Here is a 16,836-nt window from a genome sequence, read left to right on the forward strand (position 1 = left end):
ATATAACCTATAAAGTAAAAGATCATGAGGATCAATAGTGTCTAATCACCACAACAATCCTTTGATTTTTGAGCACAAAATAGTTTACTCAGATGAAGGGGACCAAGAAAGCAAATGATTGTATGGGCAGTGGAAGAGAGATAATAGTACTTTGGTGTGATTACATTCTAACCCTAAAATATTTAAACCCTGATATTGTATACCCATGCTATCCCAGTGAATATTTTTAAAAATATGTTTACTACTTCTACCATTGCCTTTTTATGTGAATGATTCGCTTACACCTTGTATAATAAGAGAATTAAATAAAACTTGAAACATTCAAATATATTTTATTCCTTGTTAACTGTTGATATTTTAGGCAGGATAGTCCTTTGTTATGAAAGTTTGTCCTCTTTTTATGGGTGGCTATTCTATATCTAGCATTTCCATATTAGAGTCCAATACTTCAACTGTACTCCAATTTTATGGAGTGCCCAGGCATTGCAAAATGTTTCTTGAGTAAGAGATTACTAAATTAGTAGTTCTCAAGTTTTTGTAGGCATTAGAACTCCTGGGAATTTGGCAAAAATTGGGGGAGGGGGTCAGACTGTATTTTTTTATTTTTTATTGTAGACCCACAGCAATATTGAAGATCCAACATTTATAAGAAATATTTATAAATGCTTCTAAATATATGAACATTGTATCCAGAAGTTCAGTATCACCAAAGAACTTGTTAGAATGACACATTTTGGGCTTACAACCCAGTTTTAGTGAATTATAAAGTTTGAGGTGGGTCCCAGTTGTCTAATAAAAGCCGAGGTACTTGCATAGAATGACATGTTAAGGAATATGAGAGACCCATGAAGAATTATTTCTTCAATAAATAGTAGATCTTTGGGCAATCAAACATTGACATAACATCTGGTGTCCTGTGTGTCTCTTAAGAGTATAGGGTCATGGACATTTGTTCTAATTCAACCTTGATAGTTTAATTTATCTCCTGAGGAAGGAAATACATTTCTGTTTTTCTTTCCATTTTTGTGTTTAGGCAGTTCTCTTGGGTTCCTTCTCACTGTGCACTCAGGAATCCTCTGGGTAGTGTTCAGGGGACCATATGGGATGTTGAAGATTGAATTGGCATCCATCACATGGAAGGAAAGCCTACCACCCAATGTATTGTCTCTCCAGCCTTGACAGCTGACATATTTCAAACTCATGAATCGCCCATGGCATCTAGAACCCTGACTCAACAAACTTACATGCTGGACTAGAGTTTGATAATATTCTACTGGTTCTCAACATTATCTTTAGACTAATTTAAAGAAGTTTAAAAAAAAAAAGAAAATTTTAATAATCTAGCCCAATCTCAAACCAATTATATCCTAATCTCTCAGTGAGAATCTGACCATTAGTAAATTTAGCTACTCAGGAAAATTTTATGTTCAGCATATTTGAGACCTCAATTGGATGTTTTCTATAAAGTCATGTAGCATTTGTATATAGGGAGTCTAATCAATAGAACTGTCAGGAAGTGAAAAGCATGCTGGTTTATTTCAGGATAAACAAGGTCAATAGTAGCTACAAATAGCAAACTTTTGACATGTGCCCATATCATTTTTTTTCTTCCCAGATTTCTTAGATACTTCCACCAGAAGACATCTTTTCATGTACTATATTTTTATGGCAGAGCAATCTAATCTAAAACTCCACATTGTATTATTGTCCTATATAATCATGTTTTCCCCCTATACAATAGTTTAAGCTCCTATCTTATTAATGTCCCCTTCCATACGGAAAACATACTTTGATAGAAGGGATCCAAATATATGACTATGTAAGTGATGGGGAAATAAACCAGAATATAGAACTATTCTTTTAATTTTTGTTTTGTTTTGTTTTTGGGTCACACCCAGCAGTGCTCAGGGGTCACTCTTGGCTCCAGGCTCAGAAATCGCTTCTGGTAGGCACGGGAGACCATATGGGATGCCAGGATTCCAACCACCGTCCTTCTGCATGAAAGGCAAACGCCTTGCCTCCATGCTATCTCTCTGGCCCCTTCTTTTAATTTCTTTCCCAAGAACTGACCATTCTAAATTTTAAATTTTTTCGTTTTCTTTTTATTATTTTTTCTTTTTTTGTTTTTTGGGTCATACCCGGCAGCGCTTGGGGGTTACTACTGGCTCTACACTCAGAAATCGCTCCTGGCAGGCTGGGGGACCATATGTATGCCGGGATTCGAACCACCGACCTTCAGCATGCAAATGCCTTACCTCCATGCTATCTCTCTGGGCCCAAATATTAATTTTTTTCTAAACACAGACCATCCATAGGAGAAATGTTTGAGCAGATAATCCAAGTGCAAAGCCTGAAGCAATTAATGCCTAAGATAGTAAGAACACATTCCTTTTACATGGGTATTCTTCTATCAAAATCAAATGAATGAGGTTCAGTTAAAGAAAAAAATTCAGCTACTTTTCCATCCCCCTTTATTATACACAGGTATATTCATGGTCACATTGGTCAAACCCAGCCATATGAATGAAGGAATGAGATGGAACAGCAATCTCTTCATCATAGTAGCGGTTCTGTACCAAAAATTCCAATTACGTGATGCTTGTGGTTCTTTTCCATTGCCCAAAGGGATTGGTGAAATTGTCACAAGCACTGGAAGACCACAGGTATGCTTCCAGGAGAATAGCTGGAGCCAAGGGTCCCCAGATGATGAGTTCTCTAGAATTCTTTTTTTTTTTTTTTTTTTTTTTTTTTTGGTTTTTCTGGCCACACTTATTTGATGCTCAGGCAGGGGTTGCCCCTGGCTTGGGGGGGGGGGGGGACACCATATGGGACACCGGGGGATCGAACCGTGGTCCTTTCCTTGGCTAGCGCTTGCAAGGCAGATACCTTACCTCTAGAGCCACCTCGACGGCCCCTAGAATTCTTATGAGAGTGTAAGCCAAGGAACAGAAAAGAGGGAATTCCTTGGCTCAGAAGGCATTTTATGGCACTGGAGACACATGGAAACATGAAAGCTTCCAAGTAGGCCCTTTGATTCTGGCAGACACTTCTGTCAGCTTTCCCATTCTAGATTGATTCTCATTGCTTATGTCCTGGGGGCACTGGGTTTATTAAATTCTGTCTTTATTACAGCTCTTCCAATAAGAATTTGTCTCTGAAAATCACTGTCATCTTGGAACACTTGGCCTTTCATAGGGGCTGAGAAAATAGAGCTTCGGTTACACAAAATCATAGTCTATAAATTAAGGCTGAATTAAGGACAACCTGTCTCTCCTTTGGCAAAACAGCCATTTGTACAGAAAGGTCAGTTCCCAGTTTTTTTCTCCCTTGACCCTGCGCATTGCTCCAATGCACAACAGACACACACACCAAGTTGTGCCAAGAAAGGGAGAGATGCTTTCTAAAGGAAGCAGCACCACCAAGGTTTGATTTCAAAGATGCTCGGTGTCCAAGGTTCAGCCCTTCATTTAATTTTTTCCACAGATTTCTAAAAGTAGATTTCCACTTTCCTTCTCCAGAGGGGCCCTAAGGGAAGCTGAAGGACAAACTTGATTTAAAGGTGCAGAATTCTGTAAACTCCAAATGGGTAATTTTAGTTATTTGTTTGTTTGCTTATTTATTGATTTATTTTGGCCACACCTGGCATTGCTCAGGGATTCCTCCTGGCTCTATGCTCAGAAATCGCTCCTGGCAGGCTCAGGGGACTATGGAATGCGGGGATTCGAACCCATGTCGGTTCTGGGTGGGCTGCATGCAAGGCAAACGCCCTAGCGCCGTGCTCTCTCCCAGCCCTTGAAAGTCTCACTCCTAGCCCAACCTTTCCTTGCAGCGTGGAGAAAACCCTGGAAGCGCTCGGCCCTGGACACTATTGGGACTCCACCCGGGCATCCCCGCTGCTGCGTCCGGGCGCCTGCAGGGCGCGCGCTGGGCTCGAGGAGAGCGGCGGGAGGAGCCGTGGGCGGGAGTCCCTTAAAAGCCCGGCCCCGGCCTCTGCCTCTTGCTTTGCCCGGTGCCCACGAGCACCTGAAGTTGGCCGAGCACCTTGGGGGGGCCGAAAGGGGGCCCCGGAGCGCAGGTCCCCCGAGCTGCCTTGGAGCGTGGCCATCCCGTGCCTCTCCGCGGCGGAGGATGCGGGGACGCGTCTGGTGGCCGCTGCCTCTGCTGCTGCTGCTGCCGCCGCCTCTTCGGGGCGGCCCCCCGGAGCCGGAGTCCGAGCCCGGGCCTCTAACGCCCTTCGATGTGCTCTATGCCAGCGGCGTGGCCGCCTACTACCGCGGGGACCCCGGGCGAGCCGTGCGGGACCTGGAGGCGGCGCTGCGCAGCCACCGGCGCCTGCGGGACACCCGCGTGCGCTGCGCCCGCCACTGCGCCGTCCGCCACCCGCTCGCGCCCTTCGGAGTCGGTCCCGGCCCCGGGTCCGAGCTGTCCTGGGTCCGCTCCCTGCTGGAGCGGGCGCGCTGCCTCCGCCTCTGCGAGACCCAGCGCCTCGGGGGCCCCGCGTCCAGGCACCGCGCCAGCGAGGATGTGCGCAGCGACTTCCAGCGCCGAGTGCCTTACAACTACCTGCAGCGGGCCTACGTCAAGGTACCCCGAGCGCACACCACACCCACCCGGGGCTCCAGGGGCCGCGGGGTGCTCAAAGTCCTCTGAGCTGCCCCGTCTCATTGCAGAACCTTGCCCCGAGCCTTTCTTTCCCCGACGGGTGCTGTCTAGCCTTTCTGTCCCCAGCCGGAGCATCTATCTATCTAGACACTCTGGCAGCTGGAGCTCTGCAAACAACACTTTAGACATCAAGGTACCTCGAGCGCAGGACCACCCAGCTGGAGCTCCTGGGACTTCGGGGTGCTCTCCCGAGTCCTCTGAACCGCCCTGTCTTAAGAGCCTTTGTCTTGCTCTTTAGCTTTTCCCCCTGGGGTTCTGTCTAGCGTTTCTGTCTCCTGCCGGAGCATCTATCTAGACACCCTGGGCTCTGGAATTCTGCAAACTACACCTTAGACATCAAGGTACCCTGAGCGCAGACCCACCCGGGGCTCCTGGGGGCTTCCGGGTGCTCCCCCAAAGTCCTCTGAGCTGCCCCATCTCCTGGCAGTAACTTGCCCCCCTGATGTGCTGTCTAGCCTTTCTGTCCCCAGCTGAAGCATCTATGTAGACACTCTGGGAGCTGGAGCTTTGCAAACTACACCTTAGACATCTAGCAGAGCCATTAGATCTTGCAGAATTTATCTCTCAAAACCAGAAGTAGAGATTATTACTATGTTTATTCAGAAAACTGGCCCGCTTAGCTGCAGTAAAGGCACAGCAGAGTCTAGCATTTGTTCTCCATTCACTTCTCTTCTTTCCCATTTCCTAATTCCCTCTACATTGTCGGTTTTCCCCTCTCCCCAACTTTCCACATTTGAGGACCATCCTCAAAACTGTGTCGGTGAAAGCTGACTTGTTTGCAAACAAGCCTGGCTTCTCCCATGCATCTACCAACAAATAAACAGCCACAAAAAGTAAAGATCAAAGGGTCAAGAGAAAGTATGTGTGGTTGAGGTGAATCTGTGAGGCACTCCCCAAGTGTCTCTTGAGGGGAAACATTTTTTTTTCCTTCCAGTTTGATTGAGGGCCTCCATTTTTTTTTTTTTTTGAAGCACTTAACCCTATCTGAAGTTAGTGTGAATAGTGTGAAGAGGTATCCAGTGTATTTTGGCATTTCCCCCACATTCACAAATTTGCAATCTGTTCAATTGCCAAAGAATTTGGCCAGCCTCTCTTACCTTTTTAGCCTTTCCTTGCTCCCATTCACCCATGTGACTCTAAACTTACTATGCTTTCTTCTCACTTCTGCTGTTCTGTTAATACATGTCGACCTTTATGCGATTGTTATAAAAGTGGCAGCTTTGGAGGTTACCAAGCCAATGGCCCAGGTTGAATTTCTGGAATGGCAAAAACTGCACATAAAGTGCTGATATATATCAACATGCTTACAAAAATCTTTGCTCACAAATGACAGAGATCTATGGCGATTTACAGATGTCAGTGGAGTTCAAGGAATCACAACTGAAGCTAACTCTTAATTTCCAATGCTGTAGTTGAGGAGTTATCTCTGACCTGTATCTTGGACAAGAAATAAGAAGAAAACATGAATTCTTTCAGTATTTCCTCCTTTCTTGTACTTCTTCATAGATTTGCGATAGCGTGTATTATTATAGATAAATAAGATTTATTTTAAATGAGTGGACACATTTTGGTTAGTTTTACAGAAATCAGCCCACAAGAAACAACACTAAAGAAACAGTAAATTAGTTTCTAGAGCACAATGCAGGTGGTCAAGTTTGGTCCCTGTAGTATGGTTTTCCCAGGAGTTTCAGATGTGAGGTTGGCAGTCCTGCTGATAATTCTGTCACACATCTTTTGCATATTTTCTTTCCATGGGTCTGGAAAGGGTATGCATGTTTGTGTTTAGTTCTATAAAAATAAATAGTATGAAGCAATTCTCAAATGTGGGTTCCTTTTCTTTAATTTTGTAATGAAGCTCTCACTATACAATCAGTGTTCCTGTCCCTGGCCTAAGGTCGTGTCAAAGGTCTAGTATGCCTCAAGCTTTGAATGGATCCCAGGAATTAGTCACTCATATGTACCTCAGCATGTAAACGACTAGGTGTGGTTGGATTAACCAAGAAGTCTGAGTTCTTCCAAAAGTATATTAATTTGTGTGCTAACTTCTTTTTTAGCTGTAGAGTACCTAAGAATAGAAGTTTTTATATTCTTTGCTTCATCTGCTCTATAATAGGCAAAGTTCCTTGACTATGTAACTTATGATTCCCAATGGAAAAAAATAACATAATTTATTTATTATTTAATTTTTAATGGCTAAAGTTTGTAGGATGTCTTGATTAGTATTGGATAAGGTGTACCACAGCAGTTCTTTCCCCTAGGAACTCAAATATTTAGGTAATGTTCACTTCCTAATAATCTGTGTCTATATCTCTCAATTTGTACCTCAGTCTCTCTCACACACACATACATGTACATGCCAACTTTGAGAGAGTAAAAATTCTTTTAAAATAGCTAACTATCCTTGAGCTCTACCAGGGGTGAAACTGGGAGTATTTATTTTCTGGTAATAGACATTCTCTGCATATCTGTATATAATAATTGTACCCCAAAGTTGTTGAATCACTTTGAAGTCAGTGATCCAGTTTATATTTGTATAGAAAATAGTAGTCCAGTGAGTAAAGAGGACTTTAAGTCAGATTTTGAGGATCCTAAATCTTAAGATGGTCAGTAATGGTGTATTTGTTTCTAGAGATAAAGTGAAGTTATTCTCAGTTAGGTATTAGGGGAATAATGGGTGATTCTTTACCCAATCCTTGCTGATGGAAGTAGATTATTTATATTGGTGTGTTGGATACTGTGGAATCCAAGTTTCAATGAGTCACTTTCTCAGGTCACAGATGAAGAAAGGAGGATCCAGAGAAGAAAAGGGTTCTTCTATGATCACATATGGTTTGATTTAATAAGTGGAAAACAGAACTTTGAGAAGGTGCTTATTTTGAATCCATTACCCCATGGTGCATCTTGAATGTCAGGGACTGCTTCTATGTTCAGGGCTATACTGGTGCCAGATTTGGACAGCTCCAGAAACGAGTAGGTCCTTGTTTTCTGGCATAATAGGCATTAATGGCATCTATGCTAAATCCTGCTCTGTGGTTTATTCCTTCAGGCCTGGCATGTAGAGAATTTGTTTAGACAGCTCTGAAGTAGAAGTTCCGTATGGCTCATAGCCACACTATTTTTTTCTTTATTTGCTCAGAGGCAAGGTGAGATTCTTCAGAGTTGATATTTATCATTTTAGATTTTAAGATATAACTCATGGCTCATAGACTATAACCCTAGAGCTTTATTTATTTATTTATTTTATGTTTTTGTTTTGTTCTGTTTGGGGCTTATGCCTTGCTGTGCTCCAACCTTACTTCTGCCTTGGTAGTGCTTAGGGGACCTTATATGGTGCCAGCACCTTTGCAATGCCAGCATCTTAGCCACTATATTATCTTTCCTGACCCCAAACCTAAGAGTTTCTAACAGAATCTTTCTTCCTAGGAATGTTTATAGATGGTTCACTGTGCTGTTATATGAAATTTATAATTTTAAATAGTATAAACAGCCTAGCTTCCCTTTATTTCCTAGGTCCTGCTTTTATTCCCACTACACACACGCACACACACACACACACACACACACACACACACACACACACACACACACACACATAACTCTGTCATTACCCAGCCAGAGAGAACAAGGCATGCCTGGTTGTACATGCCTGGTTGACACTTTTCCGCATCTGGGCTTTGTTTATTCTTCTTTGGATTCCAAGCAAATGAATTCAGCCTCTACCTCTGTGACTATGAGTGAGTTGCATAAACTCTCTGAACTTTAGTCTCCTTGTCTGAAAACTGGGGAAACAAAAAGGACTGATTTGATTAATCTCAATTAGATTTAGGAAAAATACATCTGAAGCATCTAAATTAGGAACTGGATTTTAGTGAAAACTGGAGATTCCTCTGATCAGTTATAATAGAACTTTATAGAATATAAATAGGCTATAATAAAACTATGTGCTCAAATGACAGAAGGCTGATTTTATGTCCACTAGAAATAGCTGTTCTGAAATGATGCTAGTGGTTATTTCCTCAGGGGATGAGGGCTTGTGTTTTTTTCTTCTTCTCACAATTGGGCCTATTTTGGGGGCTTGAATCATAAATTCCACTAGTGAATATCTTTTTGTCCTACTTAAGAAAGAAGCCAGAGAGATGCTTTGTCTAAATTTCATTTAGTTTTGTTGCTGAGGAGTTAGAATCACAATAGTTTAGTTCTAGCGAGTGTTATCTTTTTGGAGGCCTTGACATCTTTTATCTGTCATGCACTGAGTACCATGGAGACTTACCATTCAACTAGAAGAGAATTGCTTAGGTTTCTCTTATCTCAGACCTAGGAATACCAAGATTCCTTTCAGACTTTAATAAAACAAGTAATTAACAGCTATCTCTTTTAATTCTCATTTTTGAGAATCAAATGCCTTCTATCACAATTACATATGTGTCCTAACAAACACCAAACACCAAAAAGATAGTTGTATGGAATTTCTAATGTTTGATAAGACATCAATTTGTTTAATAGGCATCTTGTGATAATGTTTGAAAGGTGCTAAATTTACCTAAAAATGTCAATTCACTCTTTCTAGTGCCATAATGACTCTTTTGTATTGCAAAGCAATTGAGTAAATTTCAGAACTTCTTGAATAACAGATTTTAGAGCCTGAAGGGGTCTACAAGAGCATCTTGGTTAAATCTAAGGCTCTTTTAGGAAAATAGTTGGTGTTCATTCACTGTGAGTCAGAGGTCAGCAAACAAAATAAGCATTTAACTCACAAAATGTGGTTGAGACTCAATTTTGAAGAATTGTGAGAAAACACTCTTGGAACATATATAATGATGTACTTCAGTGTTACCATATTTTATGTTGGGGGGGTTTTGCTTCATAAATGGTACTCAGGATGTCTAAGTTATAACTCTGGTTATACTATGCTATGCCAGATACCAATTCAGTGCAACAGCCCAATGACACAATGCTCTTCATGCACTGGTGCCATATCCAAAGCTACACTCAGAAATGATCGGGGTCTCCAAGGTTATATTCAACTATTTTCAGTAGTTATATATGGTGATAGGGATGGACATTCGGCCAGTGCATGCAGGATCACCTCGCGCCTGCATTCTCTCTCCTGCCCTTTATGTTGCAGGATACTTTCTTCCTTGCTTCTCCCTCCCTTTCCTGCCTCTCTTTCCTTCCTTCCCTCCCTTCTCTCTCTTTTGTCCCTCCTTCCCTCACTTCCCTTTCTCCCTCTCTTTCCTCACCCCCTCCCCCTTTTCTCCTTTCTTCACTTCCTTCTCTCCCTCCCTCTCTTCCCTCTTATCCCTCCCCTCCTCTTATCCCTTCCTTCCTCCATCCCTCGCTCCCTTCCCTCCCTCCCTCCCTTCCCTCCCTCCCTCTCTTTCATCTCACCCCTCCCTCTCTCTCTTCCATCTCATCACTTCTCTACCATCTCACCCCTCCTATCCTCCCTCCCATCCTCCTTCCCTTCCTTGCTGCCTTCCTTCCTTCCTTCCTTCCTTCCTTCCTTCCTTCCTTCCTTCCTTCCTTCCTTCCTTCCTTCCTTCCTTCCTTCCTTCCTTCCTTCCTCTGTCCTTTCTTTCCTTTCTTTTCTTCTTTCCTTTCTTCTTTCCTTCCATCCTCTCCTTCCTTCTTTCCTTCCTTTCTTCTCTCCTTCCTTTCTTCTCCTCATCCCTCTCCCCCTCCCTCTCTCCCTCCCTCCCTTCCTCCCTCCCTCCCTTGGCAGACTTGAGAGACCATAAAGGGTGTTTGGGATTAAACCTGGGTTTCGCTGCATGCATGGCCAGAATCCTGCCAGCTGTACTTACTCTTCAGTTCAGTTGCCTCTTGTTAAAAAGAAAAGAACAAAAAAAATCTAGCGGAGTTGAAGAATGGTGATTATTGGGACTATAAAAATGCTGCAGCTTGCCAGAGAGCTAATAGCACTGGTCTCAAGAGGTCCCATGTGATTCAAGGAGGATCAGCCAGTGGCACTGACCTGGAACCGGGTAGTGAGTTTTTAGAATTATAGTCTTGTGCTCTTTCCAGACCTGTGTGAAAGGCACTGCTGCTACTGCTCTGGTGACGCTGAGACCTGCTGGGACCTGCTGCCTTCAGTAACTGCTGACATAATGCGAGTTTCCTGAAGTATTTGCCCCGCCTGCTTTGCCTTTTCATCCACATGATACAGAGCCCACTCAGCCAAGAGTCATACTCGTCTGGTGGAAAATTTTCCCTGTCTTGTTAAGAAAAATGATTTATCCTGTCCTTTTTTTTCCAGTCAGTTTTTCTATTTTTGTTCTGTCCTTTTATTCATCTCCTTTTTTTTTTTCTACTAGGTAACTTTCTAGCTATGTCATTTCTGTGTGAGTTAGACCGTCTGCCATATGGTCAAAACATCCCTTAAAAAAAGTGATTTGGAAGCCAGGAGATGGCCAAGTGACTCGAGTGACTGCCTTTTGAGTGTGAAGTCCTGAGTTTGATCCTCAATGCTTGATACTAGAGGCCCTGTTTATTGATCTGGCAGCTCTCAGTACTCCCAGGGCTGCAACCACATCTGTATAAGCTCCGCAGCCAGTGGTTGTGACTCATATTGAACATCACAGTTAAAATAAAATGATATGAAGACAGTAGCCAGGATGAGTGAGGACAATATGATGACTGCAATGACCCTTTGGGAAGTACTACAATCAGAAAGTGTGCAAGCCACACATCTGTGGTGTCCCATGATCATCATAGTTGAGCATACAAGCACTTTAATTGGTTGTGTGAGCTTTGGGGAACACCAAACTAAATGTGTGAACCACCACACCCAAACATATACATGACTCTGAGTCATTGCAACAACAGCACCAACAGAGGGAATTGAAGTGGAGAGAGGGGATATAACATATAAAACAAAATCACAGAGATACCATTTTCAATTCAAAAAAAGAAGTAATGCTTTTCAGTGCTTGTGAGGACTACAGAGTATTGATGGAGTATACTTGGCCACATTCCTTTTTGATTGACCTTGTTTTCTATTTTGTTTCCCTCCTTATCCCTCCACTCCCCTGTTTTAAGACATATTAGTCTTCTATATACTAAAATTACAACTGAAAAGGGAATCACAGAGAAAAGAGAAAAGTAGGTAGTAGTTGATATAAGTTTTTGTTTTTATTGTTTTGTTTTTTCGTTTTTTTGTTTTTTTTGGTTTTTGTGTCACACCCGACAGCGCTCAGGGACTATTTCTGGCTCTACGCTCAAAAATGGCCCCCCGCAGGCTCAGGGGACCATATGGGTTGCTGGGATTCAAACCACTGTCCTTCTACATGCAAGGCAAATGCCTTACCACTGTGCTAGCTCTCCAGTCCCAAGTTTTTGTTTCTAGCATAACAAAGGCCTTTGAGTTTCTTATTTAATTGAATCTCAGACATAGGCAACTTCCCTTTTTCTGTTGGTGTTGGTTTTGGATTGAGGGCCGTACCCAGTTTTGCTCAGGGTGTACCTCTGGTTCTGTGCTCAGGTATCACTTCTGGGGATGATATCACTTCGGGGACCATATGAGGTGTCAGAGATTGAAGGAGGATTGGCTGTTAAAAGGCAGGCACTGTAACCCTTGTGGTATATCTCTGACCTATCATATACTTGTTAAAAATTCCTTTCAAAAAGCTTCTCCTCACCTCATGCCTTGTGCATTTGCAAAACTTAGTGTATATTGGGAAGATTTTACTTCACCTTTCTTAGTATTCTTTTCCAGCAATTGCACACAGCTCATTCGTAAACAGCAATATTTTAGACCATTTCACACACACACACACATACACACACACACACACACACACACACACATATATATATATATATATATATAAGTCTTACCCATAAAGCAAAGTGCTCTAGCTAGATATAGGAGTTGAACTGAAGAGCAACGATTAGAATCTAAGAGTTCCAGGTTCTGTCTTGTGACATTGTTATTGATCATTATTTGTGAGACTCACACTGAAAACAATGAACTCAACAAAACAAGGCAAAACATAATATGATTCTTATATTACTTTCTAAATAAAATAGCCTTTGGAAATTTAAACTATTGTCTGCTGATGCTGTACTACTGTTCAGTTCACTTTAGGGAAAAACTCAGATATAGCAATCTAGGTCAATGCTATTCTACAAATTTCCTAATGAAAATAAATAAAGTAAAAAAATTTTTTTAGAAAGTGAAAGAAAAAGGTCTATAGAAAGAGAGTTTTAGATAACAGGATTTTCAGAAATCCAGGACTATTGGAATGTTTCTGCTGGAATTCATTATCTGCAAGTAATGGTTTCAATTTTTGAGCAGGAGTAACAGGAGACTGATAAGGATTGCTGTGTACTTTTTCTGGAACTCTGGAATGAAGAAAAAAAGAGAAAGTTATTATAAGATAAATAAATCCAAAATGAAACAGAACTGTTAATAAGTAGTTAATAAATCACAGGGAAGGGAGGTTAATGGAGCTTTTTAAAAATTTCTTCTTCTTGCTTTATTGCTAAATGCTTTTATTCTGCCAAGATTAGTAGACTTGCATGAAGAAATCATCACATAATTAGAACTCCAGTTATAGTTTAATTGCCTTAAAAGCAGATCTTATTTTTTTAAACAATCTCAGACTAGAGTATCAGATCCTAACCTAAGTAGACCATGTTGATTATTTCTCCTCTAAAGCAAGAGCTATTTCTTAATAGTTTTTAAATGAACTATAGTACAATTAGTCAATATTTGATAGAAGGACATGACATTTAGAAATGGCACCAGTGACAGAGACATTCATAGCCAATTTTTTTACTTTTACTACTAAGTAAAACAAAAAAGTCATTCAGAATCTGCAGGTTTTCAATTAAGTAAAAAAAATGTCTCAACCTAGCTTACTAATATTTTAAGATGAGAAATTCTTCACTATGGTGTTATTTTTTGTGTATTTTAGAAAGGTTAGCATTATTCCTGATATTTAGATACTAGAGACCAGTATCAAATCACCATTCTCTAAGGTATCAAAATAAATTTTATCTCCCTACTGTTGTCTTATACTTTGGTATATGGTATGCTGAAATTTACTCCAGCTTCAGGGACTAGTGATCCGCCCCCCCCTTACCACCACATCCCATCCAACTGCCAGGTGTCATCACTCAGTCTTCTGCTTGTCCTGATTAATCTTTCAGGGCACACAGAAGAACTGAATTAATGAGTGCTGCATCCCATCAGCCACCTGGTGTCATCAATGGAATGTGGCTTTCTTTGTGTATGTGGTCAGTCTTCTGTTCAGCTTTTATGGGACACAGAAGAGGTGCTCTGTCTCTAGCTGTCCCAGCCAGTTGCTCTTGGAGGAGATACCTTTCCCTGCTCTCAATGTATATCACAATTAAAAAATCACATCACTTACTATAAATGACAAATGTAAAATAATTGTTGGCACTCCAAAGTCTAGCTTTATTAAACATATACTGTTAACCTTTGAGGATTCTACTGTTTTTCTCTTATGGTTTTGTATCCCAGCCAGTTGCTCTTGGAGGAGATACCTTTCCCTGCTCTCAATGTATATCACAATTAAAAAATCACATCACTTACTATAAATGACAAATGTAAAATAATTGTTGGCACTCCAAAGTCTAGCTTTATTAAACATATACTGTTAACCTTTGAGGATTCTACTGTTTTTCTCTTATGGTTTTTAATTTCCATTTGGTGTGTGTTAAAAGAGAGGTAGTCTTATATGGCGAATATGGCCCAAACCCTATATTTTAGCAGGAAAAATAGGGGATTGTATTATACACCCAGTCATCTTATATGCCAGAAAATATGGTAAATGAAAAGGAAACCAAGGAATTTCCAGAAAAATATCCATACTAATTTACCTTAAGCTTTAATGCTTTTTACAGCTAGTAGTTAAACAATGGACATGCCCTTTCAGTTGTAACATTTTTTGATTGACCATGAAGATGAATGAAAAAATTCTCATACCTTCAATTATCTACACCTCCAAAGTCAAAGCTGTTGAAGAGACACTGAAGTTTCTCTTTCAGATGAGGGCAGGATGTACTCCTGAGTAATTACATAGTGGCAGTTTAGTAATATTTTATGTCAAATTATAGGCATTAGATATGTAAAGAGGATAACTTAAATATGTATGGTCTATGAGAAATATATTTTTTAAAATGCTAGTAATATTTCACTTTCAGATAAGAAAAAGGTATTTGAAAAAACTTGTGCTGTTTGAAAAAACTTGTGCTGAAATTGGAGTTCATGAAAAATTTGAATAAAAATTTGAATAATTTGATCAAGAATGCAGATTGTTTTGTTAATATTCATCAAATTTTAAAAAGGAATATGTATTGTTCTGAAGTTTAAAATTATTATTTATGTAAATATGTGAAATAACAGCTTTGGGAAAATTTAATAACCAGTTTAGTTAAAAATACATTGCTTCGGGCCCGGAGAGATAGCACAGTGGTGTTTTCCTTGCAAGCAGCCGATCCAGGACCAAAGGTGGTTGGTTCGAATCCCAGTGTCCCATATGGTTCCCCAAGCCAGGGGCAATTTCTGAGCGCTTAACTAGAAGTAACCCCTGAGCATCAAAAGGGTGTGGCCCGAAAAACAAAAACAAAATACATTTAAAAAAAACAACAACAAACTATTCTTTACTGGGGCCTGAGAGAGCATGGAGGTAAGGCGTTTGCCTTTCATGCAGAAGGACGGTGGTTCGAATCCCGGGTTCCCATAAGGTCCCCTATGCCTGCCAGGGGTGATTCTAAGCATTGTGCCAGGAGTAACCCTGAGCGCTGCCAGACACAAAAACCAAAAAAAAAAAAAAAAAAATGAAAGAAAGAAAAAAAGAAGACTATTTTTTACCAATAGAAGCATAAATAAAACCAAAATATGAGCTTTATTATGAATTAGGAATTAAACAACATAAACCTTGTTACAAATTATGTGATTTCTTTTTAGACCTCTATATCTTTTGTTTCTTTAAAGGCAGCATTGGAGGTGTTGGATTATTTGAGCAGGGATTTTATTATGTTTTTGTTTGTTTTTTTGTTTGTTTTGCAGCCTGAGTTCCTAAAATTACCAGTAATCTGGTACAGCAAAATTACCAGTAATCTGGTACAGCAAGTCCACACATTGCTTATGGAAAAAAAAAAAGGATACTGGGGCTGGAGTTATAGCGCAGCAGTAGGGCATTTCCCTTGCACATGGCTGATCCAGGATGGACCTTGGTTGGGATCCCCAGCATCCCATATAGTCCCCCAACCAAGGACTGATTTGAAAGAGCATAGCCAGGAGTAACCCCTCAGTGTCAACAGGTGCTCCCCCAAATAAAAAAAAATACTATAAAATAATATTAACTATATTAGAGATGGCAGGTGTTGAAAGGTCATTAGGAAGGAAGTAATCCATTTGAATCTGAGTATTTCACATCTTTAGACAATTATTTTTAAAGTAAAACCATAAAGAAGAGCACAATAGTAGTATTGAATTTGGTAAAGAAAAATAATTTGTATTTTAAGAAGTACAAATTAGGACTGGAATGATAGGACAGTGGTAGGGCATTTGCCTTGCATGTTGCTGACCCAGGATGGACCTGGATTCCCAGTATCCCATATGATCCCCCGAGCCTGCAAGGAGCAATTTCTGAGTGCAGAGGTATGAATAACCCTTGAGCTCCACTGGCTATAGTCCAAAACCAAAGCAAAAAAAACAAAAACAAAAACAAAAACATTAAACTGAAGCATGTTTAGGAAAAACAAAAAGATAAAATTCTCAAAACTTTATTTTTTTTTCAAAACTTTATTTTTATACAAACACTTAAAAATAAAAAATGGTCACCTAAAAATGATTCTTTTTAAAGAAATCATTGTCTGAGACAATTGTATTGGTGATTGAAGGATATCCTAATAAATTTAATTAGTGAACTTCTTTCACTAAATAATAAGGATTATTATTTATTGTAATAAAGAACAAATAACAAATAACAACAAATAGAAGTTGCAGAAGCCAAAGATCTTAGTTCAAATGAGCAAGACATATTCAACCATAGACCCACATCTCACATATATGTGTAGAAACAAATCAAGATTTTAGGTAAGCTCCAGTGAAAATAATGCTGAGGTATGGGCACAATCAAAAAAATTAGAAGGAAGTGGGTCAGTCAAGAGGGAATTTGGAATTATAGTGGAGGGATTCAG

The 16,836-nt window shown here is 40.4% G+C and overlaps 1 protein-coding gene across 1 annotated transcript in view; it reads left to right on the plus strand.

The window, feature by feature from the left end:
- The first annotated feature begins 4,128 nt into the window (after nt 1–4,128).
- Nucleotides 4,129–16,836, plus strand: part of P3H2 (prolyl 3-hydroxylase 2) — a 175,765-nt gene continuing 163,057 nt past the window's right edge. Inside the window, exon 1 of the mRNA XM_049776030.1 lies at nt 4,129–4,584. Within this exon, the coding sequence (XP_049631987.1) occupies nt 4,129–4,584 (456 nt within the window). The remainder of the gene's footprint in view (nt 4,585–16,836) is intronic.

Source organism: Suncus etruscus, chromosome 6 (assembly GCF_024139225.1).
Source record: "Suncus etruscus isolate mSunEtr1 chromosome 6, mSunEtr1.pri.cur, whole genome shotgun sequence".
In the NCBI taxonomy this organism is placed as follows: domain Eukaryota; kingdom Metazoa; phylum Chordata; class Mammalia; order Eulipotyphla; family Soricidae; genus Suncus; species Suncus etruscus.